Source organism: Muntiacus reevesi, chromosome 19 (assembly GCF_963930625.1).
Source record: "Muntiacus reevesi chromosome 19, mMunRee1.1, whole genome shotgun sequence".
Lineage (NCBI taxonomy): Eukaryota > Metazoa > Chordata > Mammalia > Artiodactyla > Cervidae > Muntiacus > Muntiacus reevesi.
The window spans coordinates 47,757,296-47,785,132 of NC_089267.1; the positions used below are offsets into that span (position 1 = coordinate 47,757,296).

General features: G+C 38.1%; 1 protein-coding gene across 3 annotated transcripts in view; it reads left to right on the plus strand.

The window, feature by feature from the left end:
* Positions 1 to 27,837, plus strand: part of FBXL4 (F-box and leucine rich repeat protein 4) — a 72,605-nt gene that overhangs the window by 9,090 nt on the left and 35,678 nt on the right. For 2 of the 3 annotated variants that reach the window (XM_065911642.1, XM_065911643.1), the window contains 3 exons: positions 10,366 to 10,454; positions 11,131 to 11,714; positions 20,386 to 20,731. In XM_065911642.1, coding sequence (XP_065767714.1) covers positions 11,203 to 11,714; positions 20,386 to 20,731 — 858 coding nt within the window. In that variant the 5' untranslated portion in view covers positions 10,366 to 10,454; positions 11,131 to 11,202. Of the gene's footprint in view, positions 1 to 10,365; positions 10,484 to 11,130; positions 11,715 to 20,385; positions 20,732 to 27,837 lie in introns of all 3 variants that reach the window. The other variant, XM_065911644.1, reaches the window with a different exon arrangement.

Consider the following 27,837-nt stretch of genomic DNA (forward strand, 5'->3'; position numbering starts at 1 on the left):
AATGATTTAGATTTAACTATAAGGTCATTGGTCACTTGAATATTGTGTCTTCCTTTTTTAAAATTTACTTTAATTCATTTGTTTTTTGACTGGAATACGTTCTTGAGTAATGTTTTTAAGAAGAGTTATGGGAGGAATACTTGCATGTCCAGAAATAGTTTCTGGCTTGTTGTTTGTTTTTCTATGTGAATAAAAGTTTCAGTCAGTTCTTTTTCCTTTGTAATTTCTAAAATGTTTCATTATCTTTTAGCATTTTTTTGAACTTTCATCAGCTTCAATCTCTTCTTGAATTCACTTTATATAGGTATTGGGTTTCTTGCATCTGTGTTCCTATTTTTTTCATTTAAATTTTCAATTTATTTTGACTACTATGAGTTTAATTTCTAAAATTTTAAAAAGTTTTAAAAAATTAGCTTATACTTATTTTATGGAGCCTATGCCATGTTAATTCACACTAAAGATAATAGTTATATTTTAAAACTCTTCTCCTATTTTTTGCATTAACTTTTGTTGGACACCAGTTGCTCTAATTGCCCAAGTTGCTTTTAGGTCTCTAGGATGGATGTCTAAGGCCAGGTGAGTTGGCTGGGGCTCTGAGATCAGGCTTTACCCTGAGCATAATGAATGGGCAGAACATGTCAACTAGTAGATATTTTTTAGGGTGTGCTGGTCAAAAACTGACTAATAAGCTAGGATGCCCATAAACATGGAGAAGGCAATGGCACCCCACTCCAATACTCTTGCCTGGAAAATCCCATGGATGGAGGAGCCTGGTAGGCTGCAGTCCATGGGGTTGCTCAGTACACAACTGAGCTACTTCACTTTCACTTTTCACTTTCATGCATTGGAGAAGGAAATGGCAACCCACTCCAGTGTTCTTGCCTGGAGAATCCCAGGGACGGGGGAGCCTGGTAGGCTACCGTCTTTGGGGTCGCCCAGAGTCGGCTATGATTGAAGCGACTTAGCAGCAGCAGCAGCAGCCCGTAAACAACCCAATTCTGGGATACCAGATCTCTACCTTGTCTTGGTCCACAGTGAAGACTGAAAATAAAAGCGTACAGAGCAGTCTCGTTTCCATAAGCATTCCTTTGTGTGGCCCCTTTGTAGTCATCAGACTCAACCCTGTCTTCTTCCCTAACTCCCCAGTAAACACTGATCTGCTTTCCTTCCCTATAATTTTACCTTTTCCAGAGTATCATGGACATGAAATTAAACAATTGTGTAGCCTTTGTGTGTGTCTTCTTTCACTTATAAAATGCATTTTAAGTCATCTTTGCTGTTACCTGAGTCAGTAACTTATTCCTTGTTATTGCTGAATAGTAGTTCCCTGAATAGGTGTACCACTGTTTATCCGTTTGCCTGTTGAAAGACATCTTGGACATCTCCAGATTGGAATGAGAATGAATAAATCTGCTCTAAGCATTTGCGTACAGGTTTTTGTTTGAATATAGATTTTAATACATTTGAGTAAATATCCTAGGAGTGGAATGCTAGATGGTTTGGTAAGGGTATATAACATTATAATAAACTTTCAGACTTACCCAAAGTGGCTGTACCATTTTGTAATCCCACCAGAAGCGTTTGTAGCATCCAGTTTGATATCATCTTAGAATTGATTAATCTGTATTTAACTGTTCTCAGTTTTAAGATATTAAAACACTATCTGTCTTAGGGTTTATTCTTTTTTTTTTATATATATATATTTTATTAGGGATTTATTCTTTTGAAATTGCTCCTAAGTAAAACATTTGCCAGGACACACAAAAGTATGTCATAAAAGAAAAAGAAATGATAAATTGGACTTAAAAATAGAAAACTTTTCTAAAGAGAAGCTATTTTCTAAAGATAAATCTATTATCAAGTAGATGAAAAGGCAAGCACAAATAGGGAGAGACTGGAAGAAGCTATTTGTGAAACATATATCTAGAAAAGATTGCATCTAGAATGTATGAAGAACTCTTACAACTCAATACATAATAAGAAAGCAAAAAAGTGAATAATAAAAAGACAATTAAAAAATGGGGAAAATACCCATTTCACCAAAGAAGATACATGTGGCAAATAAGGATGTGAAAATAAGGGCACGTTATTACTAGTCAGTTGAGAAATACAAACTAAAACCATAAGGTGTCATGACCCACCCACTGGAATGGCTAAAGATCGACCATGATAACTGTTGGTGAGGATTTGGAGCAACTAGAACTCTCATACATTGTTGGTGGGAATGTAAAATGTTACACTCATTTTGTAAACATTTTGGTTCCAGAAACAACCCAAGAATATGTCTGCTTAATAGAGATGATTCAGCAATAAAGGAACAAACGACTGATAAACATAACAAGAGGGATCAATCTCAGTTATGCTGAGCAAAATAAATTAGACTTAAAAGTACAGACATATTTCACTTTATGTAACTAGAATAAAAGGTAATCTAATTTATAGTGACAACAAGCAGTGTGTTTTTTTTTTTCCCTGGCACAGGGAGTAGATGGGTGATTGGGAGAACAGAAATTTTTTATTGGGTTGCTCAAAAAATGTGGGTTTTTCTGTAACATCCTATGGGAAGACCCAAACTGGCTTTTTGGCCAACCAGTATATCTTGGTCCTGGTGGTGGTTTGCATTGTTATATGTCTTTGTCAAATCTCATTGAACTGTACACTTAAAATAGAGTACATGTTTTAGAATGTAGATTATACCCTAAAGTTAATTTAGCAGTATTATGCCATTTTAATTAATTGCTTTTTTAGCTTGAATGACTAGCAGTGACATACCTATGATTTTGTACTTGGATTTTTGTTAGTAAGGCTAACTAAATTCAGTTATTTTTTAATTAGGTAAAATGCTTTTTATTTTAATGTAAAAATGTATCACTAGTATTTGGCTAAAATAAATGTACATTTACCTTATGGTTTTAAGACCTAGGGAAGTTTTTTTTTTTTTTTTTTTTCCTTCAGTGCGTCCATTAAAATGATCTGAGATTAGATATTCTTAAGTTTTAATACTTTTAAGTTTTAATACTCTAGGTTTTAGTTAAATATATACCTTGTGTCTGTTAAAAGTTTCGGGTTATTCTAATTTGTAGTTCTTCCAACTCAGATGATTTATTCTTACTCATCATAAATAATTAAGAAAAATGTAAAACAGAGATAGCATTAGTGGCATTTGTAAGTAAGGTACTTTATAGAATCATGCCTGTGTGACTAGAAATGTCCTTATTTGTCACTTGTGAAATAGTATCTTTGTTAGGAAGAGAGGGTTTCCAGATCTATTGTATCAGAAAATCAAAATTCACTTATCCTACTGTTATGTGGCTTTTTTTTTTTTAGCATTGACTCCTAAATTCTTTTTTATTGCTACTAAAAGATTGCTTGTGAAATATTTCATAAATTTAGATTTGTTTGTTAAAATCTAGGAAAGAAAGAGAAGAAATAAAGCATTGTACAGAACTAACCATTGTCAGTTTAAGTTGGTTCTAAACCTCATCCTTGGTTTTCTGATAAGTTTATTCCTAGTTTTACTTGTTAGGCATTTCCTGCTTCATCCTCACCGTTTGCGCGTTAACTCAGCAGAAATTCTGAAGAGCCCATTGTGTTCCATACTTTTTGTATTTTCAAGGCCTACCTTGATTTCTGGAAGATTTTTGTTCACCTCTTTGGTTTTCAAGATTTTTCCCCGGCCTTCAGGTTTTTCTTCCTGGTTGCTTCACCTTTTGCTTTATTTGCCTGGGCTTTCAAATAGCCATAAAGCTGGATAGAAGGCGCTCTTTTCTTTGTTCATCCACATGGTTCAGTTAAACTCTACCTGTTTATTTTGTATTGGGACCTTGTTGATTAAAACCTATAGTCATAATAAAGATGTTTCAACTGGAGAAAAATTTGCATAGAGGAAGAGAGAGGCACTTAATGTCATAATACTGCACCCCCGATAGTCTCCTTACTGACACTGCCGGATGTTTTCAATGTAGTGCATTGTGAATAATGATGAAGGAAGAGGGATGCTTTTGTAAGACTCAACCTTTGCTCCTCCCTAGTGTATCTAACAGCAGAAAGATATTAACCTGTCTTTTTTACCCTTACTCTTATATTACTGCCCTTTTTGGCCTATCTCTTCTCTTTTACTCTGAAGTTATCTTTCTCTCGCTTTTTAAAGAACTTTTTCATCCACAGTTTTTTTCCAGTTCTTCATAATCACCATATGGTCTTAACATAGATTTGGAGTGTTAAAAAAAATCATCATATTTGAGAAAATAGCTGCTTTTACCTCTCCAATCATGTCTTTTATGTGTCTTTCTTTAATTTTAATCAGTTTCTTTGTGGCCAAGGTCAGGTCTCTTTTATGTATTCAAGACTGCTTTTGTATTAACAGAAGTTACTACTTTTTTACATTCTCTTTGAATAGTAAAATTTCAATATATATATACTATTCCTTATTGGATGGCTTCAAGGAAGGTCATATATTTGATTCTTACCTATTGTGTTTCTGTTTTTATTATCCATGTCTCTCTCATTTTCTCTGTATCAAGATACGGAACTTTTTTTTTTTGCCTTTTTTTTGGAGGGGGGGTTACATGTGCCTTATGTGACTTGAAGGGTCACTGGTTTATTTTTGTGTCTATTTTAAACTTATTTATTTTAATTCTCTTCTGCCGTCTACTCTGCCGGTCTCAAAAAAAGGAATAAATGTTTACAGAGCATATATTGGCATGTGCTAAGCCCTAAGGATATAGTTCTCATTAAGAAATATTCTTTTAACTTGAGGAATTTGTAGTCTATTATAGTAGGAAAAAACATCTCAGCATGTAAGAAATGGTGGGCTTCCCAGGTGGCGCAGTGGTGTAGAATCCGTTTGCCAGTGCAGGAGATGCAAGAGAGATGGGCTCGATCCCTCGGGGTTGGGAAGACCCCCAGGAGTAGGAGGTGGCAACCGACTCCAGTATTCTTGTGTGGATAATTCCATGGACAGAGGAGCCTGGCGGGCTACAGTCCAGGGAGCCGTAAAGAGCTGGACATGACTGAGCTCACACACCAAAGATAAGAGCAGGGAAAAAGTGAGTAGTGGATAAGGCCTGAACCTTAAAGGTGAGTAAGAGGGTGTCAAAGAGAGGAAGAGTGAGGGAATTTCAGAGCCACGTAGCCTCAGTGGGAGACCCGGAGATGCCGGGGGTGAACGTGCAGGTGCAGCTGAGGCCGGGTAGGTGTCCTGGGAGGTCTGTTGGAAGGGCGGGGCGTGTGAAGTGGAAGACACAGGGAGAAGACAGCCCAAGAGAAGTGGGAAGGAAAAAGATAGCCTTCCTCTAATGGAACCTCTAGCTGTTTTAGGAGAATGAGGAGAGCGGAGTCCGAGGGAGGACACGGAAGTTACCAGAAAGGCAGGAGGAGATAGGAGAGCGAATGGTGGCGTGGAAGCCTGCAGAGGGCAGGCCAGGGGAGAGGGCTGGGTGGGAGTGTCAGCTGCTATCCCAGGTTCAAATATCACCCCTTTCTTTTCTTGACTGATATTTTCCTCCATTCCCCTATGTCTGGATTTCTAGACTCAGCCTGAAAAGTCCTTTCCTCAAAGGAGTGTCTCTTGATCAGTTTCAGCAGGATTCAGAAATGACAGCATTTAAAGTTCAGCTTTTTTTCTGGATTTGTTACCACGTTCCGCCCTCTGTGACATTTCGGTAACATCCTGCAAGGCTGCTGAGACTCTTGGTTTTTTCTGTCACTTCGCTGACATGTCTCTGTGGGCTGTTTTGCAAGTACGTATTGTTACGACTTGCCTCCAGTGTAGGACTGTGCCTTTTTGCCTAGCCTTTTTATCTTTCCCCATATCTTTTCACTTTGAAATAAGTTGAGAATCCACTGTGGAGTTTTAAACTCGTTCTCCAGGTTCTCCCACTATACCATGAACCTAAGCTTTTACCTTCATCCCAGTTACCTCCTTTTGTTGATCTCATGAAAAGCCCCTTCCTCCTGGTTGCTCTGCCCTCTTCTCTGCAGTCCCTGCCATCCTGTTTCTCTCCGCCTCATCGACTCCCCATCTCACTTCAAATCTCAGTAGTAAACATATGTTCTCCCTTGTCTATACCTCTTAATTTCTCTTTTCCACTGTTATTGCTTTCTCTGTAATTGTATTATTTAACTTTGTTAAGCATTCTATAATATGAAAGATGAGGTTGAAAATAAAGTTGTATTATAATAAAATGATGTCGCGTAAAGCAAGTTGTTTCCCAAGGAGTATGAAAGTCTCCCGACACAGGTTAAAATGATTGTTGTTTTGTATTCCTTGATTGTGCTAGTATAAGCATTCAGTGTGTTGTGGGGAATTTCTTACTTTGTAATCATTGTTGACAAGTTATTGGATTAAATGAATAAAGATCATTGTATTTCTAATTCAGACATTTTTGTTAAATGGAAAATAGCGTTTTTATATGTTGTGTTTAATAGTAATGTAGTTTTTTGAATGAACTGGGAAAGAAAATGTCTCCCGAAAGGTATATATTATAGTCACCCTCTTGGAAAAATTTAGTGTACCAGACTAATATTTGTTTACTTGCATCTGGTGGGAAAAGTCATTTTGTCTTTGAATTCCATTCTCCTCCTAAAGGGGAGTTATTGTATCTTTCACATTTGGTTCATTGCCCATTGGGATATTCATTGGTTATCACAAATTGCCTCAATGCCTTGGCAGAAGTCCAGACAGTACATGGACAATTTGAACTTGGGTATTGGTCGCTGCTGCCCACATGAGTCCTGAAACTGCGGCTCTATCCCCTTTTTCAGCGTCATTTCCCAGGGAAAAGTAGAGTGAGCTATCCTTTCTTCCCCATATGTTCACCCTCACCCGCTAGACACTGGTATGTGTCATCTTAGCTGACTGGAAAGGAGTTTAGAATCAGTGAAGGATGTTAATGGATTTGTACATTTTCCTTTTTTATTTCTATGCCATGTTTATTTAAAAAAAAACAGGTGTTAGCTGCATTATATTTTTCTAAATATTGTGGCTGATAAAAGAAAAAATGTATTCAGTTTTCCAGGGCCTTTCCTTCTTTTTGTCAGTATAGCTTTATCTCACAGAAAATTAACCCTGTAGGTTATTGTTATCCATAGTTGAAAAAAATAAAACATCTCTTCTACACTGAAGATCTTTGAACATATGTATATTTATAGCATATATATATATAATACATGTATTTATAACTCTCACATATCATATGTATATTTACAGCTCACCTTTATGTATGTTGCTTCAATGTAAAATTTTACTTAACACCAGCTTAAAAATGATCCTGCACACTTGACAGTCTTGCTGCTTTTGATATTATCCCATAATCTGATGGTAAAAACTAGCTAGGAAACAGTTGCAAAGTTTGTGGTTCAGTAGGTCAAATAGAATTTGTCTCAATCTTTGTGCCAAGAATGATGGTGCAAGTTCACATGAATGATGGTATCTTATTTACAGATGTTTCTTTGGTTTTATAAAACTATTATTTTCTGATAAATGCAGTTTTATAAAGGAAGTAAAAGGAGCTCCATTGCAGCAATTTATAGACTGTGGAAGGAGAAGTGATATCTAAAGGTTACAGAGTCAAACCTATCCATCCACCTTGACAAATAGATTTCTGTCCTTCCCTTGAAGATTTCCAGGAACAAAACACCCACATTCTTCCCAAATGAGCAGAGATGTCAATTGAGTGGGATTTTCTAAATTTCATTTTTGCAGTTTAAATTTATTTCATTAATTCTTTTTCTTTCAAGAAAGAGAGGGGCCAAGTAACTTCTTGGGAAATTACGCTTCTTAATTTACCTGGGGGGCCTATTTTGAGTAAAGTATAAGTGGTAAAAGAAAGAGCTATGTCATTTCAGGTTTTGGTGTTAAAGATTTGATATTTGTGCATTGGTACATTTTCTTCTTTGACTGATTTATCCTTGTGGTGGGTGGAACGTTTGAATAAGGAGGTGATGTTCTAAATCATTGTATCTCCCGCCTTTACAAGCCGTCCTATGCTTCAGCACTCCGTGTTGTCTGTCCTGAGGTGAATCTGATTCACTGACTCATGGTTTATCCGCTGGAGAACATGTAACATGTGTTGCAGAAATACCTTATTTATTTCAATACTGTGCTTTTGTTACTCTTTCCCAAAACAGTTCTTGTCCAGAGTGTTCTGTTGTTTCTTGTTCTCGGGGTGCCGGTTCTTCCATTTACTGAGCCTGCCTGCCGACTGTCCGTGATAGTGGTTCAGTTTCTGCTGTGGTCTGTACGTTTGCTGTGACGCACCTTCTGGAAGGGTTTAGTCAGTCCTGTGTGTAGCATCCCTGCAGGGAGGTTCACATCTGCCTCTGCCAGTTCAGGACCGCTGTTTCTTTTTAGACCTCTTGGCTCGGGGGTGGCACCGCGATTCTCAGCCGTGAAGGCAGTGTGAAGCTAGGCCCGTCCGTTATGCGGTACTTGCCTATCAGGGTTCTGACTTCCCTCTGCTGGTTTTCTCCCCGCTGCCCACATTGGTGCCAAGCATCCTTTGGCTTCCTGGCCAGTGAGCTAAGCTTGCATGTTCCTGGTTTCACAGACAGGGTGATTTCTCCTGAGTTTTGGCCTTAGGAAGATTCTTCCAAATGGGACCTGTGGCTTGAAATCACCTTTCTGCATCGGTGTTGAAAGTCCTCTTATTACAACCGCTGAGACCTGTAACGGGTTCCCTGCGTCTTAGCTTCCGTTTCTGTTCTCTGCTCTTTGATTTTCCTCTTTGTTTCTCACAACGGCAGGTTTTCCTCACTTGTTTCTAACTCAGCCCTTTATCTCCTGTTTTACTGGGTATGTTTTATCAAGCATTTCAGTGTGTTTGGATCTGGACAGGATTGAGAGGCAGAAGATGCCATTGTATGTGTGTGCTAAGTTGCTTCTGTCGTGTCTGACTCCTTGTGACCCCATGGACTGCAGCCCGCCAGGCCCCTCTGTCCATGGGATTCTCCAGGCAAGAATACTGGAGTGGGTTGCCATTTCCTCCTCCAGGGGATCTTCCCGACCCAGGGATCCAACCTGTCTCCTGCATCTCCTGTTTTGCGGTCAGGTTCTTTACCACTAGCATCACCTGTGAAGATACTGTTATCCAATTTTAACTTATTTTAGATTTTTATAGTCTTTCTTCTCACCATCATTCTGTCAACATGTGTCATATTTCATGTAGTGAGTACTTTGATAAATGAAGTCTTTGGCTATATTCCTTCCTCCAAGAAACTTGGTCGTAATGTAGGCCCTTGTGGAAACAAGAGTACGTACCTGATACAAAGGTGGTGCTGGATAATAAGCCTACTTATGGAATAAAGGGGTTAGAAAAGGAATGGTAAAGTCAGGGACATTAAAGTAAAATATGAAGGATGTTTAGAAGGTGACAGAGTTTACTGCATTAGATGCAAAAAAGTGCGTCTAGCTTGAGGAGAGCCTTGAAATGTCAAACCCAGAGGTTTAGATTGTATCTTGTAAGTAAGGACAAAAAGCTGTGAGAGGTTTTGGGTGGGAGAGATGTCTAATTTTTTATAATCTTAGTGTACTGATTTGAAAGGCTAGCACATTGCTCTACTAAAGAAAAAATTCTGTATTTTCCTTCTTTTACTTAGGAGAGGTTAAACTCAAGGCTTCGCAGGTAGAAAAATGAGTATGCTTGATTGCCTTGTTTGTGTAGCCAAGAGGTTAGCTAGTCATTGCAGACAGGGGCCAGGTCTCTGTTGTGAACTGGGAGAGCTGGCTGAGACCAGCAGTGGCCGCTAGGAGCTCAGGCCTCTTCTCACAGGGTCTTCTTGACTGTTAAAAGTTACAAACTTCTTCAACTTTACAAATCACTATTTGGTCCGATTAAAGTATATCCACCCAGGGACGCGTCTTACCCTTGGGCTTCCCTCGGATGGTAAAGAAGCTGCCTGCAATGCAGGAGATGCAGGTTTAATCCCTGGGTTGGGAAGATCCCCTGGAGAAGGAAATGACAACCCACTCCAGTAGGCTTGCCTGGGAAGTCCCATGGACAGAGGAGCCTGGTGGGCCATAGTCCATGGGGTCGCAAAGAGTCAGACGTGACTGAGCAACTAAGCTCTCAGCACGAGTATATCTGCTGGCGTGGTTTGACCCATGAGCTATGGGTTTGCAGCCTTCATACAGAAAGGGTTCATTTATAATGTTTTTATTACATTCTGTTATAAAATTTAAAAAATATATTAGTTATTCAAACTTGTCCACGCAATTCAGAAAAACGTGAATTCAGAAAAAATTCAAATTCTATTTGAGTGTTCTATATCTAATAAGTAGCTGTTTCTCTATGATAATAATCTTGTTGGGATATTTGGCTTCCTAAGTTAGAAGTAAAAATATTTTCTAAAACTCTTGTCTTACAGGTAAAAGAATGTCGTATTTCAATATTTGCACCTGAAATCAGGGTGTACCTGTCAGGCCACATGGATGAGTGCCAACCTTTGCATTTCCGGTGTGTATTCTGTGACCGTTCTGTCTGGGGTGAGTGATTTCTAAGAGGAGCTGGCAACCAACCAGATGCCAGCCAGCCATGGACTGCCCTCACAAATAATGCTGGGAGTTGTAATAAATTAAACACTGTCTGGTGATCTGTGATGTGTAAGGCAGTTAATTTCGTTGGTCTGGATTAACTGTCAGCTCCAGAAAACTATATTCCCATAATGTGAAATCTGTACTTAGCATGTTCAGAAGTGAGTCATAATTAACAATAGGGAATCATTTGTTAAAATGTGAAGTTATAAAATGCCTAAGATCCTTTTGGATTTACAGCGGTATTTTAGTGGTTCGCCATATATTTTAAATAATTTTAATTTTAAAAGTTCAAGGACTTAGTATTTCTTGAAGGATAGTTATAATTTTGTACAAAATGGGGTTTTTTGGGTCGTATGTCTTCCATTGCCTTACAATATCAGTTTTGCTTCCCATATAGCATAAAATTGTATACATTTTCAATATTCAGGTTTCTTAGAAGTACATTAGATGGATTATTTAGAGATTCACATTTACAGTGAATTTTTTGTTTGTTTCATTCTGGGAAATTACATTGGGTAAAAAACCTGTTTGTTACCTTATCCATGCATGTTTCTACTTATTTATTTTATTTAACCAAGCCATTCATTTTTTTTTAGAACATCCTTCAAAGAGTTCATGCGTCTTACTGAGGACACCTGACCTTTTGAAGCTTCATAATTCACACCTAGATGTCACCGGTCTTTCCCATGTTAACAGTTCTGACTATGTTTTATTATATGTGCCTTCGGCGCCGAGCCAGGACGGCTACCAGAGGAGAAATAATGAACAGCCATAGAACTGTAGAATCAAACAGCCGGACCTCGCCCCTAAATGCAGAGGTGGTCCAGTATGCCAAAGAGGTAGTCGATTTCAGCTCCCATTACGGGAGTGAGAACAGCATGTCTTACACCATGTGGAACTTAGCAGGTGTCCCAAACGTGTTTCCGAGCTCCGGCGACTTTACGCAGACAGCTGTGTTTCGAACTTACGGAACATGGTGGGATCAGTGTCCCAGCGCACCTGTGCCGTTCGAGAGGACGCCAGCAGATTTCCAGAGCCAAGACTATGTGGAACTTGCTTTTGAACAACAGGTGTATCCTACAGCTGTTCACGTGCTGGAAACCTATCACCCTGGAGCAGTCATTAGAATTCTAGCTTGTTCTGCAAATCCCTACTCCCCAGGTCCGCTGGCTGAAGTCAGGTAAGACTCATTTTTTTTAATGACCACATTTTACCGCTGAAAGATGGTGGTGGTTTCAGTACTGGAGGTCTTTTTTCATTGAAAGCGTTCTCTTAGGTAATTTAAACAAATTCAATTTTTAAAATTTTCCTTTACTTTTCGGATAGGGAAAGAAGGATCAGATAAATTTAATGCATTCTTTATACCTATAATACCTCACCCCATAATAGTCATGGATTGGGAGATTTGCATGTGAGTTTGCTATAAATGAAAAGCATGATTTGAACTAACTGGAACATGAGCCAATCTGAGAAGTTGAAAGTATGATTTCTAACATATTTGCAGACAGGCATCATGTTATTGATTTTAAACACTTTGGTTAACTCAAAGTCAGCCTACAGAGTAAAACTTTAGAGGAGGTCCTTAGGGGATTAGCTTTCATGTTAAATGGATGTTTTTGTAACAAGTATATTCATTTAAAAGTAAATGCTGCCTTAAGTGTTCATGCATTCTCCCTAAAAGCCTATTTATTTACATCATTGATTTGCATCATGGCGCCTCTCTCTTCCTCTCTTGTTTCTGTAGCTCAACCTCCTGATTTTTTAGAATCTAATTATTTGACTGGGTAATTATATTCAGTAATCTAAAAAGTACATAATACATTCTTATACCCTGTTCTCCATGTGCCTAGGATCCACCCTGCACTCAAAGAAACCACTGTTATCCACTTCCTTTGCATTGTTCCAGAGTTTTGTTATGCAGATATAAAAAAATACAAATATATTCATTTTACTTTTCTTTATACACAAAAATAAGCACACCGTTTACATTGTTCTATACCTTATTTGTTTCACTTAGGGTGTATATTGGATCTTTTCATATAAATGCAAAGAGAGCTTCCTTAATTCTTGTCTACAGTTGCAAGTAATGTACAGTATATGTATACGCCAACTTATTAACCACTCCCCTATTGATGGCTTCTTAGTCATTCCCATACTTCACTATTAGTAGTGTTAATGCAATGAATAACCTTACCACTGAGTCACTTGGCATGTGTACAAGCATGCATGTGGGTAACTTGCGAGAAATTTTGCTGGGCCAAGGGTCTGTGTGTTTGTAGTGTTAACACGTGCCAGATTTCCCTTCAAGGAGGCTCTACCTATTTATATTCCCACCAGCAGTGTACGTGCATGTGTGTTTTACTAAAGCCTCACCTGTAGAGTGTCTTAAGAAATTTTAGCATTTTTGTTAATTTGGTAGGTGAAAAATGTTATCTCATGTTAACTTTAAGTTAAAATTCTTTCTTCATCTCTGAGGTTGAATGTTTTCTTGTGTTTAAGAGCCATATATATTTCCTTCTCCTTGAACTATCATGTTATTAATATTTGTCCATTTTCTATTACTTGAGCTTACCAGTTTTAAATCTCTATGTTGCTTCATTTATTCATTCATTAAATATTTGAGCGTCTACCATGTACTAAGCATTGTTCTCTGTGTTGAGGTACGTTAATGAACAATGAACAAAACAGACAAAAATCTCTGCCCTTATGAGCTTATTCTATCTAGGCCAAGAGCAGTTTGTGGGTACCTGTTAAACTGTAGGAGCTCATCTGCCCATGGAGGAGGAGTAGGGGCACAGTTATGGTGTGGCCTAACACACTCCTCCCTTTGAGTTGAGAAGAGGTCCTTGTCTCCTCAGCTCCAAGGAACACCTCCCAGGCTACCAGGAAGCAAGTGCAGAATACAGCTCAGCTCAAGCTGGACACTGCTGGTGTAATCTTTATTTATTCTTATAAGAACAAATTTGATAATTCACATTGTCAACAATATTATTAATGAATCAGTTTTTTAAAACACAGAAAACCAGTATCCTTTATCATACAGTCTTTTTTCTTTTTTTCTGAAAAGGGATGCTTTAAATTTCTTTGAATAGGATGCTTGCTTATGTGAAAACTGTTTTGTTGGACTCTTGTCATTCTCTGCCTCTTTCCTGCAAAGCTATCTACTTTTTCCCTAACAAGATGAATCAGTACCTGGATAAGATATAACACCTAATTTCTCCATAACTGATTGTGACTGTAAATCATGCTCTTGGGTTCCTAGCTGAGAGTTGTAGTGTGTGATGATGATGAAAATGACAGCTTTATATTTACGGATGTGAGTCTACTTTGCTTAGCTGTGTTTTAGCCTTATTCCACAGAAAACACCATTAGCTTTTGAAGAAAAGAATCTAACTAATATCTATTACTGCAGGATAAAAAAGGGCCTAAAATTTTTACTGATTATGAAATCAGTTTCATTGTTTAAAAAACTTGTTAGAAAATACCCCACAATTTGTATAAAAAACCCCACAATTCTTCTGCCCAGATTTAGTAAGTGTTAGCATTTTGGTGAATCTGTAGACAGTCAGGAACATTGATTGAACACCTCCTCTGCCCACTCACTTCTGGGAACAAAACAGAGGGCTGGACCGATGCGGATCTTGTTCTTTGAGATTTACAGGCCAGCCTGGGAAAGGGCTGGGGAATGTGCTGACAGAGGGAAGCCTGTGGGGCTCAGAGAAGTCCCCCCAGGGAAAGTGACTTCCTTGGGACTGAGGGGTGAGTAAGGCTTTAATTTGGGTAGGAAAGGTGAAGTGAGAACAGCACGTACAGAAGTGGAATCAGGAGGTGAAATCCTGGTGTTCCAAGAAGTGAGACAAGTCCCAGAGTGGAGAGAACAAGCTGTCAGGGGCCCACCAGCTCTGGAATTCGTAGCGCCCTTGGATCCAGTTTCCCAGAAGCAGTCCTGAGAAGACTGATCCCCCGCCAGGGATTTGTTAGGAAAGTGCTCCTGGAGAAAGCAGTGAGGGAGCAGGGAAAGTGGTGTAAGGGAGGAGAAGGCAAGGGTGCAGTGTCCTGTGAAGTCCCAGGCAGCCTGGAGGCTGACTTGCCAGGGAGCTGGACTTGGACACCCCTGCTGGTCTGTCTTGGGCTGTGAGCTAGGGGAGCGGGAGGTGAGTGGAAGTCTTCCAGAGACCTGCCACTCTCTGATGAAGAGGCTCTGGGAGCCCATGTAGTCTCTGTAGAAGGCAGCAATTGGGAGCCCTAAGGAGCAAGGCTGCAGATCTGGGGTATGAGCACGGACCTACCAGGAGATAAGCTGAGCATGGGTGGAGAAAGTCAGCTCTAATACACTGGTAGACATAAAGTATTGATAATAAAAGAGAACTGGCACAGAGGTGGCAGATTATTTACTTTGCTACCAATGTCGTTTTCATCACTGTCATTTCATAAAAGAAGCCCCAGTTTACACTGAGAAATTAGCACGCTCAGAATCGCAAATAAAGAGCAGTTGGCAACTTTACATGTGTATGTGTGCGTGTATGAGTCTGCTCAGCCTCTCAGTCATGGCCGACTCTGACTCTTTGTGACCCTGTGGACTGTAGCCCGCTAGGCTCCTCTGTCCATGGGATTTTCCTGGCAGGATTACTGGAGCAGGTTGCCATTTCCTTCTCCGGGGATCTTCGTGACCCAGGGATCAAACCTGAGTCTCCTGCATTGCAGGCGGGGTCTTTACTCTTGAGCCACCTGGGAAGCCCTTATTTCCACCTTAGGGCTTAGCAAGTAAGAGAGTGTGTTGGAATAGTTCAAGAATTTGTTAATGGGAAATGAATGCGTCCCAGAAAATTGAAAAACAATCTTTCCCCATTTTGTCTGATTGCATTTCTTATGTTTGGTGAGTGAAGTGGGAAAGTTACAAGTAGTCCTGTAAGATCTCAAAGTCTTTTGACTTCTTGCCTAGTGTTATACTAAGAGAACAGAAAATCGTATAGAGTGTCCTGGTCCTGAGGATAAGATCTTAGTAGATGCTTCTGTAAGAGTCAGGAAAAAGGCAAGTGCAGGGTTACACGCTGGAAGAGAGAGAGACAGGGGAAAGAGAAGAGACCTTGAGGTCATATTAAATAAACTGATTGGAATAAAGCTATTTGGGGTTAAAATTTAGTGGTTCTCTTGAGTGCTGAAAGCATTTTCACTGTATAATATAGAAGTTAAGAAAACAGGGAGAAAGAAAATGGCTGTCACAGGATTTGCTGCCAAAGGAAGTTGCTTAAGCAGTGATTTCACGAATTGGTCATGATCTGGTCCCCTTGACTTTGTGAGGCATGATTTTGTCATTTAAGTCAGAAATAATCAGACCCTTTACTGGTTCTTTTTGAAGCAGATGCCAGTTTGTTAGTGCCTATTAGTGGCGGGCTGAGAAACACAGAGTGAGTTCAGTATACCTCTTAGAATACTTTACTTTTATTCTTGTTTTCCGATTCTCCCCCTTCACTTTCAGCTGGTGAAATGGAGCCCTGTTGGCAAGAGATCTTTCTTTGTGTGGCTACTAGATGTGCTTAGTAACCAGGAAAAATTTTGGTTACAGGGAAGTAATTTGCATCCATGTGCCTGGCTTGCAACCTGAATATGTTAGAAAACTTGCTTTCTCCAGTTTCTGTTGATAAACATCTCTCTTCCTCTCTTGTCCACCTGCTGCTTCCTGGGAGCCCTAGAGCAACTTTCTCAGTGGTGACAGCAGGTCAGCAGTTACAGAGACAGAGTGTCTGGTGTCCAAGTCCTGGACACATAGTCAGAGAGAGAAGGAGCGAGAAGGAGAAAGAAGTGGACTGGGGAAGAGAATGCCGATACCACCCCGGAATTAAGTGCTTCAAGTGCAGACAAAGCACAGTCTGATGCGGATTCCACACTAAATTCTGTACATGCAACTGTAGATTGAAAATAATTGTTTGTCAGATTTGTCCAGTAGAGAACTATACTGTATGCACAGATAAAGTTAGTATATAAATGTGCAGACCACAGAAGCCATGACTTAGAGCAGTTTAATCTCATAGGCGCAGCTCTGGGTCTAGAGGATTAGGAGAGTCAGGGCTGTCTCATGGAAAATTATGTGTGAGTGTGTATGTTTGTGTGTATTATGTGTACACAGGCATGCAGATGTGCATTTATTTGTATTTGCTTGCTTGCTTTCACTCACTAGTTTGTAAAGGTCAGGCTTTAGTTTTCTAAACAGAAAGATTTTGACATAGGAAATACAACCAATATTTTAGAATAGTCATTATTTTGTAATATAGTAACATTCTGTAACCTACGAAAATATTGAATCATTGTGTTGTATACCTGAAACTAATGTTATAAATCAATCAACTGCACGATAATTTAAAAAAAGATATTGATATATTCTCTTGTTGGGTAGATATCTGACTTTAAAATAATATAGTTCTGTTAGAATTTTAAACAAAAATTCACTTTAGTGCCAATAGCCCTAAATCAATTATATTGGTCTCATAGTTAATGTTAATTTAAATGGCCACAGACCTATAAAATAATTTTTCACCTTTTTAGCACTTTTTTTAGTTACTTTTTAGGTTATCAAGAAAAATCAAAATAAAATATAAATAATGATACCTGAATTTTTTTATGTTTAGACATTTAAAAATATTTCTAAAAACTGATGATATTATTCTACTTTAAGAATGCTATCATATTTAAACTTATGATTTATGTATAACTATATTTATGCTATCTAAAGTCAGAAGCAAAAGTGATACTAAAATAGCATTAACTCTTATATATTTAAACATGGTAGAAATGTTAAGGAAGTCATTTTAAAGCATCATCTTAACCTTGTCCATTTTGCAAAGTAGAGAGAGAGGGGGAGACTTTAGTAGATTAATACATTATTTCAATAGAATATTTCTGCTCTAATCAATGCTTGTTTTCAAGCTTATATTTGTAATTTTATAACATAATTTGCATTATAATACAGGTCCAGCTCTGCATAAAGAACATGTTTTGTCTGTGTCTTTATTTATTGCGAAGGACCTGGCAGAGGTGATTTCTGTATTACATTTTCAGTGTTTCTGTTAAGCTTCATAAAAACTTCTCATTGAAGCTAAACAATAAAACAGGCTGGTTTTGTCCACATGTGCTGTGAACCAGCACGGGCAGTGATTTCACAGGGCCCTGAGTGGTCCTTGCTTCTTGGACACGAGAAAAACCTCCAACATCACTTCATGTCATTTTCCAGCAGCAACAAAAAGAAGAGCAAAACCAAAGTCTGAGTTTTCTCATACCTTCTGCCATGTACCCCAGGATTCTTGGAAACAATCTGTCCAAAGTTAGGAATGCATTTCCCTACGAACATGGTTTTAAATGTTTCATACTTCTGTTCCTGTATGGCTAGCTCTGTTGAACTGCCTGGATCTTCAGTAGAGTGTTCAGATCAATACCATTGTTAGAAACCCTCAAGATTTTTTGCATTTAGACTTTAGGAACACTTCTTAGTCTGGGCTGGCATTTCAAATTTGCTCTTCTGCCTTGCCACAGAAAGTGAGACTGCTCAGCCTGCTTTCGTTTCCTCCTTGAATCTGCCACAACCCGCTGTCTTCCTTGAACTCTTCCCCTGCCTCCCAAGGCTGATTATACCGCGGGGCCAGTCTCTATTCCTGCTTTCAGGTTGTCTAAATGCAAATACTCAGAGTCTCTTTATATGTTTGATGGGTTTTATTCCTAGTGTTCAGGAGAGAAGTAGCAAATCTCACAAATATGGGGTGATTATAAGGGTTCCGTTAACTGTAAAAATTCCTACTGTTACTGTCAGTGATATATTTACTGGAATCCCCATTGAGTTTCTGCCTTATGCTTTTATTCCTAAAGGTAGAAATTACCAAAATTCCCTTCTCCTGAAATTGGTGCTATATGCCTATCTTGCTCCCATCTTGGCCTAAAGATCATTATGGTACTTGTATGTCAATGACTTCTATAGTCTTGGCTCTGAGTTTCACACTCTTTTGTATATTTCAGCTTCCTAAATGCTTTGCTGTAGTCAATTTTTACATAGGTATCAATAAGCCACTGGGGCAAGGAAATGAACTGACAATATACTGGAAGGAAGAAAATTTGATATGATTAATAAGCATATGAAAACATTTTAAGTGTTATTAATAGTGAATTATAAATTATGTCACAGAGATATGGGTCACTATGAATTTAGAGATTATTTTTTTAAAACAGAGAATACTGGGAATTCCCTGATAGTCGTGGTTAAGATTCCAGGCTCCCAAGGAAGGGCGCCTGGGTTCAATCCCTGGTCAGGGAATTAGATCCCACATACCACAACCAAAGATCCTGAGTGCTGTAACTGAGATCTGGCACAGCCAAATAAACAAATATATACATAAAAGTAGAGGATGCTTGCAGTGGTTATTCTTATATACTGTTGGCATAAGCTTCTTTGAAATAGTTGCAGTATTTATTGGGAGACTTAAAAGTGTACTTAGACCTTGACGTAAAATCTTTATTTAAAAATTCTGCCAGCTAAACTAAATCTAAACAACAAAAGAAAAAAAACAGCAAAAGAAGTATTTATTGAAGTATTTTTGTCTGTGTTTTTAATTTTCTCTGATGTATTAGAAAAATGGTTATTTATGCCATATATATGAGAGTGTATATATTTAATGATGTTATGTGAATCTTTAAATAATTTTGGAAAATAATTTTGTAAGAATATCTATGTAAAAAAAAAAGAATGTCTATGTAAAGACATGGAATATGAGTTAGTCCTTAAAGAAAAGATGGGCTGATGATTGTAATTTAGGCATTTCATTGAGTGGAGAGGCAACATGAGCAAATACCTTTCTGTGAAAATAAGTTTATTATCTGGAAAAGTAACGATTAACCCAGCTGAAGAGTGGAAGTTCATTTGAAGAAATAGGAGAAAATGTTACTTACCTGTTAACATGTTAGCTAGTTGCTAGGTATGGAGGATATAAGGATGACTCAAAGATGACAATAATGGAAATTTAGGAGAAGGGCATATATGAGACAGTTTCATGAAAACTTTGATAAAACTTAACGACTGGGTAAAAGAAAATCAAGGATAATGAAAAATTTGAATTTGTATGATGCTAGTAACAGAAATGGGAAAGGAGACCTTTATGAGGCAAGGTGGTCAGTTTAGTTCCCACAGTTGGTTTCGGACACAGGAGTGCTTGCTTTCTTTGTTTAAAACTTAGTTAATTTATTTATGGACGCAGTGGGTCTTCATGCTCCACAGGCTGTCTCTAGTTGTGGCAGGTGGGGGCCTCTCCTTGTTGCAGTGCTCGGGTTTCTCATTTTACTGCCTTCTCTTGCTGCGGTCACAGGCTCTAGGCGTGTGGGCCGGGTAGTTGCAGCACATGGGCTTAGTTAATTCATGGCATGTGGGATCTTCCCAGACCAGGGACTGAACCCGTGTCCCCTGCATTGGCAGGCAGAATCTTATCCACTGCGCTATCAGGGGAGTCCAGGAGTGCTTGCTTTCATGTGCCTTCATAATTGGAGTTTACTTTTTCTATAAAACTGAATGTTGTTTATGGACCTCTGACTAGTGATTCCAGTTTTTAACTAACTGTGAAATCTGCCTAAAATGACTTTCTAAGGAGTTGTAAAAATAATTTAAGTAGTAAAAATGTTTTCAGTAATAAGGTCTATGGCATTTAGATTTAAAATTTTTTCATGTCCTGGAAATAATTATTGGTTCGATTGTGTCTATCTGCTTTGTTTAATGGTTTTGCTTCACACTGGAACATATTGGGCATGGGCCCCTAACTTTACAGTACCAGAAAATGTCATTCTAAACTGTATTATAGAGAAATTTCTTTCTTTGGCAGATGGGAGACTCTTTGGTCAGAGAAACCTACGAAGGTGAATGCTTCCCAAGCTCGCCAGTTTAAACCTTGTATTAAGCAGATAAATTTTCCTACAAATCTTATACGCCTGGAAATAAATAGTTCTCTTCTGGATTACTACACTGAATTAGATGCAGTTGTACTACATGGTACGAAGGACAAGCCCATGCTTTCTCTCAAGACTTCACTTATTGACATGAACGATCTGGAAGAAGATGACTATGAAGAAAAGGATGAATGTGAAATGGACAATCTGAGCAAAACGTTTAGCAGTGCTGCTCTCAGGGAAGGGCCAAGTAATGGATATTTTGATAAACTACCCTATGAGGTAAGCCAGAGATATTCAGTAGCAATATTGGAGATACAGTCATTTAAAAATATTTAGATATAAATGTTTATTTTGCTGAATGTCAGAGAAATTGGAGCATTAGCAAAGTATACATAATCTGATGTGTTGTGTTTTGACTTTGGAAAAGCTAGACAAAATTGTGTTCAGTAACTTCATCATTTTTGTTTTGGATTGACTTTAGTGATACTGGACCAATTCTTCAGTTCAGTTCAGTTGCTCAGTCGTGTCCAACTCTTTGTGACCCCATGAATCGCAGCACGCCAGGCCTTCCTGTCCATCACCAACTCCCAGAATTTACTCAAACTCAGGTCCATCGAGTCGGTGATGCCATCCAGCCATCTCATCCCCTTCTCCTCCTGCCAAATTCTTAGATATATGTTATTTTATCAGTGATTAATAGTAACCAAAATACATAAAGCAGTAATAAATTACACCCCACTTTAATTCACAGTTACACAGCGTAAGCATGGACAATATGTGTTTAACATGATACCAGTTATTTTAAAGATGATTTGTTGTGAAAATAGTGTTAATACGGTTGAGAGGAATCCTTATTCTGGTTAATAGCGCACCGTTTCTCCAAGTGTGACTTGCTCTTCTCTGCTAATTCTATTCTGTATTCTTCTAACTAGCTGTAATTTTTGGGCTAGGCAGGTACAGGGAGGCTTTCTCTAAAGTCATGTTTTCCGTGTGTCTCCACGGGATTGCTTCTAGGGTATATTTAGCACTCCTGGCTCCCAGGCATCCAATGCCATTAGCACATCTCCTGGAATGGGGGTGGGGCCAAGCATTTCTGTCCCCTGCTGAGAAGAGCTGTGTGTGGTTTAAAATATTGATAATAGAATCAGATCTTTTAAAGAAAATATTCTAAACTCAAACTACAATGGAGAGGGCTATCATGTGGATGAAATCCCTGAGGATGTTCATACTCTGAGGGTATGAATAAAGGGTCAAGAACAGAATTCTAGAATTAGTAACATCTAAGAGTCAAATACAGGCAGATAAGTCAGAAAAGGCACTTGGGACAAAGATGAGAGTGTCTTAAAAGCAGCGATAGGAAGCTAAAGAGGTGTAGGGAACATGAAATGGGTGTGGTCAGCCACACTACTGCAGAGCTCAGTGACAGCAGCCCCTGCTTTTGCTGATCGGGAGGGCTTTGATAATCCTTTACCATTATCAGTTCAATGGAACTATGACCACAGGTGAGAGATGGGGAAAACTTTACCATATCTGGTTAAGGCATCAAGGAGCGGGGAAAAAGCAGAGACAAAAAGTATTTGCTGTCTGAGCAGAAGCAGAAAAAAACCTTCTGTTAATATACTCTAATTATGGGCTTTAACATGGGTAAGACTGTTCACCAATAATGAATAATACTTGGCATCCTGACTAACACTCCAGTCCTTCCTGTCATATTCAGAGAAGGGCATATCAAAATGAGGGAGAGTATGACATTTTTATAGATATTATTTGCTCTAATTTATCATTTAAAAGGAGAAAAGATGGGTGCCAGAAGATGCAACAGAGTAGGAAGGTTGCTGTTTGTAACAGGTTGGGAGAGATTTCAGCATGTTTTTATGCTATAGGGAAGGAGATTGTAGAGAGTTAAAGCTTCTAGTACATGCAGGGGGTTTAGTCAATACAGCAAAGTCACGTGGAAGAGCTGGGAGATAGAATCAGTAGTCTTGAAGGACATTAAATAGCCGTGATGAAAGCAGTGCAATGTATAGAGAGTTAATGCTCCAAAACACCAAGTGATTTCACAGTGAGTAAAAGGAGAAGCTGTTTTTTAAAGTTACCCAAATTATAGGTACTTCAAGTTATTTTAAGGGAAAAAAAAACCCCACATTTAAATAAATATGCCAAGTGATATCATCTTTCCATAGTTGAAAATAATTGTATTATGAGTAGAATCAATTTTGAGGGCAGATCATTTTGAGAGTCCTTTCCAGCATTGCATGGTGTCAAATGGTACTTTAGGCTAGGATGTTTTTGTTATTTAGTCGCTAAGTCGTGTCTGACTCTTTTGTGATCCCGTGGACTAGTCCGCTAGGCTCCTCTGTCCATGGGATTCCTAGGCAAGAATACTGGAGTGGGTTTCCATTTCCTTCTCCAGGAGATCCTCCTAACCCAAGGATTGAACCCATGTCTCCTGCATTGGCAGATGGATTCTTTACCACTGAGTCACCTGGAAAGTCTCTTAGGCTAGGATACCCCCATATAAAAACATGTTTGACTGACACTAGCTACTAGATGAGTAATGATTAACAGGTATTGTGGGCCTAAAGCTTGTTACTTTTCACTGAATCAGAATCCAAAGTGCTTTTTCACTTGCCACTGTCATGGTCTCAATAATTTCATTATTCTTTTTCTATTTTGATATTTGCTTAAAATATAACATTAGGGGGCTTCCCTGGTGTCTCAGATGGTAAAGAATCTACCTGCAATGTGGGAGTCCCAGGTTTAATCCCTGGGTTGGTAAGATCCCTTAGAGAAGGGAATGGCAACTCACTCCAGTATTGTTGCCTCGAGAATATTAAGGATCAGGAAATGTTTTCACACAGTATACATCTTTTAATATTGGTGACTTTTGTTTGGAATGATGCCAGCAATTGCTGGGAGTTATTTAAATTACAAATCATCTGGAAAAAATAAATTATTTATCCTCTGGTACAGGGATATATTTAACTTTTAATGCTTCTTTGTACTAACTACTTTAAAATTTTACTGAAATAGCTTTTAATATTGTAGTTAAAACAACAAATATTTAAGGTCCTACTGTTGCCAAGCCTGGATGGATCACAGGTTCCTTCAGATATTTAAGAAGTGATCACATTCTGTGTTATTTAAACTCTTTCATAGAATAAAGAAAAAGGAAAGTTTTTAACTTCTTAATGAAGCTGATATAACACTATAGCACATGAAAATAAACTTACAGACTAATTTTCCTTCTGCGTCAAAATGTAGTGAATGGAATTACTTAAAAATAAAAAAATCATTCAGGATGTATTTCTGGAATTAAGGGTATTTAAGTATTAGGTATGGCAGAAAGTGAAGATGAACTAAAAAGCCTCTTAATGAAAGTGAAAGAGGAGAGTGAAAAAGTTGGCTTAAAGCTCAACATTCAGAAAAGTAAGAACATGGCATCTGGTCCCATCACTTCATGGCAAATAGATGGGGAGACAGTAGAAACAGTGTCAGACTTCAATTTTTTGGGCTCCAAAATCACTGCAGATGGTGATTGCAACCATGAAATTAAAAGACGCTTACTCCTTGGAAGGAAAGTTATGACCAACCTAGACAGCATATTAAAAAGCAGAGGCATTACTTTGCCAACAAAGGTCTGTCTGGTCAAGGCTATGGTTTTTCCAGTGGTCATGTATGGATATGAGAGTTGGACTGTGAAGAAAGCTGAGTGCAGAAAAATTGATGCTTTTGAACTGTGGTGTTGGAGAAGACTCTTGAGAGTCCCTTGGACAGCAAGGAGATCCAACCAGTCCATCCTAAAGGAGATCAGTCCTGGGTGTTCAATGGAGGGACTGATGCTGAAGCTGAAACTCCAATACTTTGGCCACCTCATGCGAAGAGTTGACTCATTGAAGAAGACCCTGATGCTGGGAGGGATTGGGGGCAGGAGGAGAAGGGGATGACAGAGGATGAGATGGCTGGATGGCATCACCGACTCGATGGACATGGGTTTGGGTGGACTCCGGGAGTTGGTGATGGACAGGGAGGCCTGGCGTGCTGTGGTTCATGGGGTCGCAAAGTCGGACATGACTGAGCAGCTGAACTGAACTGAACTGAACTGAAGTATTTAGATAATATATATGATAACATACAGTACTATAAAATGGTAACATAGTCAAAGGAGAAAAATTCTATGGTCACCTCAGTAGATGTGCAAAATCAGTTGACAAATGGCAACTGGATAGAAATCCAAATTTTTATCAATGTCAGCTTAAAAGTAAATATCTTATTAAGCTAGCCATGAATTGTCTACTACCAAGTGTTAGTAACCAAGAGCTAACATCATATTTAATTATCAAACACTAGAAATGTTCAGTATGGTAGTCACTAGCCATATGTACTATTGAGTACTCTATGTCTAATCTGAAGTGAGATAAGCTGAAAATATACACATAATATTTCAAAGACTTAATATGACAAAAAAAAGATTTAGTTTCTCAGTAATAAGTTTTATGTTGAGCACATAATAAGTTTTATGTTGAGATGATCATTTTAATATCCCTCATCAAATAAAATACATTAAAATTAATATCACCTATTTTTGAACTTTTTAATTTCATTGAGGAATAATCGACAAATATAATTATTTGTATTTAAAGAGTGCAACATGGCTTGATATACATTGTATAGTGATTACCAAGATCAAGATAACTGACACATACATCACCTCCCATTTTTAACTCTTGTATGTGAGTGTTTGTGGTGAGAATTCTTAAGATCTACTCTAAGCAACTTTCGAGTATACAGTACTATATTATTAACTATAGTCTTTTGACTTCTAACAACTTATAGTTGCTAAAAAAATTTTAAATTGCATATGTGCCTCACATTTTTGGCTCACATACAAATTAGAGTCAGGAACTAGACAACAATTTTATTTAACATTGTTCAGGATATACACTATCCAGTGCTGGAAGATGGGAGAAAGAAATAAGAGGTGTGATTTTTGAAAAGAAGGCTGTAAAATTATTGTCATTTGCAGACAATATGATTATGTATTAGAACACTCAGGAGAATAGACCAAAAACTATTCAAAACAATAAGTAAGTTGGCAGGTTACAAAATTAATAGATAAAAAATCAATAGATTTAAGAACTCTAGAATCAAAAATATTGTTAAATGGTAAATTATGCCATGCTCTTGAGTAGGAAGACACAACAAAGAGGTCAGTTTTCCTTAATAAAATCTATGTGTTCAATGAAATTCCAGGTAAAATGCAAACATAATTTGTTTATTTTTTAATATGAAAGTTCACCTAAAGCCTATGAAAATACTCAGGAAAATTTTGGAAAAGAAGAGTGACGGAGGGAACCCTAGTCCCACCAGAGAATAAAACATACTACGAAGCCATAGTACCGATATTTGTGGGTCAGCAATGAAGGTAGATTCTCATTTGCAACCAAATAATCCAGTACATTCCCACACATAAACTTGGTACCTCATCGTGGTTTTGATTTGCATTTCTCTGATAATGAGTGATGTTGAGCATCTTTTCATGCCACATGTAAACTTTTAAAAAGACAGAACAGAACTTATTTATTTGACCCAGTGGGCTATTGCTATGGGAGAAATAAATGGAATAGAATAGAGACCAACAAGAAAGAAGGAAACTTTGGGAACTCCCTTGGCAAGGGTTACACTTCTGTAATTAAAAGCAAAACAAACAAAACCCCAAAAAGACAGTGCGCTACTATTTTTTGTTGCTGGTTTTTTTTTTTTTAATTTTTTTCCTTTTCCTGCCTTTTAGGATGGCAAAATTAAAAGTATTGATACTAGTTTGGATAGGTTATGCGTGAATGGGTACTTTTATACACTGTTTGTATAAATTGATGCAAACATTCTGAAGGGCAATTTTGTGTTTATAGCAAAACTTAAATGCATGAAATTTACTGTATGATATATTTGCAAAATGTACCAAGATATGCATACATACACACAGTGATTTAGCAGTAGGGAACAAACCAGGAAATACATCAATGAGAAATTTGTTGAATTAGGGTGTCACATCTACAAAGTGGCATGGGGTGGATTTGTGTGTGCAAGTGTAGAAATATCTACAAGATACATCATTCAGTGAGAAAAGCAAGGTGAAGAACAGTGTATAAAGTATCATTCTTTTGGTACAAATCCAGGAATAGAATTTCATACATATTTATCTGGAAAAGATCAGAAAAACTGTTAGCAGTGTTTACCAAGGGGTTGAGGGATTATTAGATTTGAGAGTCAAGAGGGAAAAACTTATCATTTTCTACCTGCCTTCAGTGTTTGGATTTTATGATATTTTACCTGAATTTTCTCTTGTTATTTGTTTAATATTTTGCTTGTCGACAGTTTGCATGTCATCTGAATGGTGAGAGTTTAGACTAATTTTTAATTTCCCTGTTTTTATAACACAAACACCCACACCCCTTAATGTTATTTTCAAAAGTCAAGTTCACATGTTAAAAATAAATAGCAAAAACACCCCAAGCCTTCTTATACTTAATATGTGTATTACCAATGTGCATTTTTACATGTACTCTTTAGGCTTATCTTAAATATATTGTTGTCACTCTTTGTTGTACTTTGGCCTCAAACAGGGTTATTCTGACTTGAAGATAATACTGGGCTTACATAGTTAAATAAATTGATGAAGAACATTTAGGTTAAAGGGCATAATCGCAAACCAAAAAGTATAACTAGATAAATGCACTGCATTAAGTGGAAAAGTCATATTCTCTCATCTAGAGGTTTCTTTTTCTACCATTTAGCAAATATTTGGGTTTTTTTTTTCTTTGTGTTTCTTGGTTCAGAATAGGCTACTTAGCTATGATTCTTTGAAAATTAGTTTAGAATCCCCCAACTGTTCACCATTAAGAAAAAACAAATCTTGAACTACTAGCAGTTCAAAGAAACTATTAGAATTAGAGAGAAACATCTTTTTGTTTCCTCCTCCTTAATACATTTTTTGGTATCTGTTAGCTGCCCCATCATCATTGCCAGTTGCCTTAAGCAGGCTCCTGATTCCTCTTCCCTGGAATTCTGCAGTTGCCCCCTGGCTGGTTTCCCTTCCTGCCTCCAGGAGTGCCCCCTGCAAAGATCTTTCTAAAACACGAATCTGACTCTTGTCACTCTGCAGCTCAAACCCCTTGGAGACTCCTCATTGCTTTTTGTGTAAATCCAGTCTCCTCTGTGAGGCTCTCTGTGACCTAATCCTTACCAGCACCTAGTCTTCGCTCTCCGCAGTTTTGCCTCTCACTCTTTAAAGTGGGGCCTTTGTGGTCCCAGTCTGCTTTCACTGTGGTTAGGCCTGTGTCCTGTGTCAGACTCTGGGGGCAGTCTATGCTCCTAGCAAAGTTGTT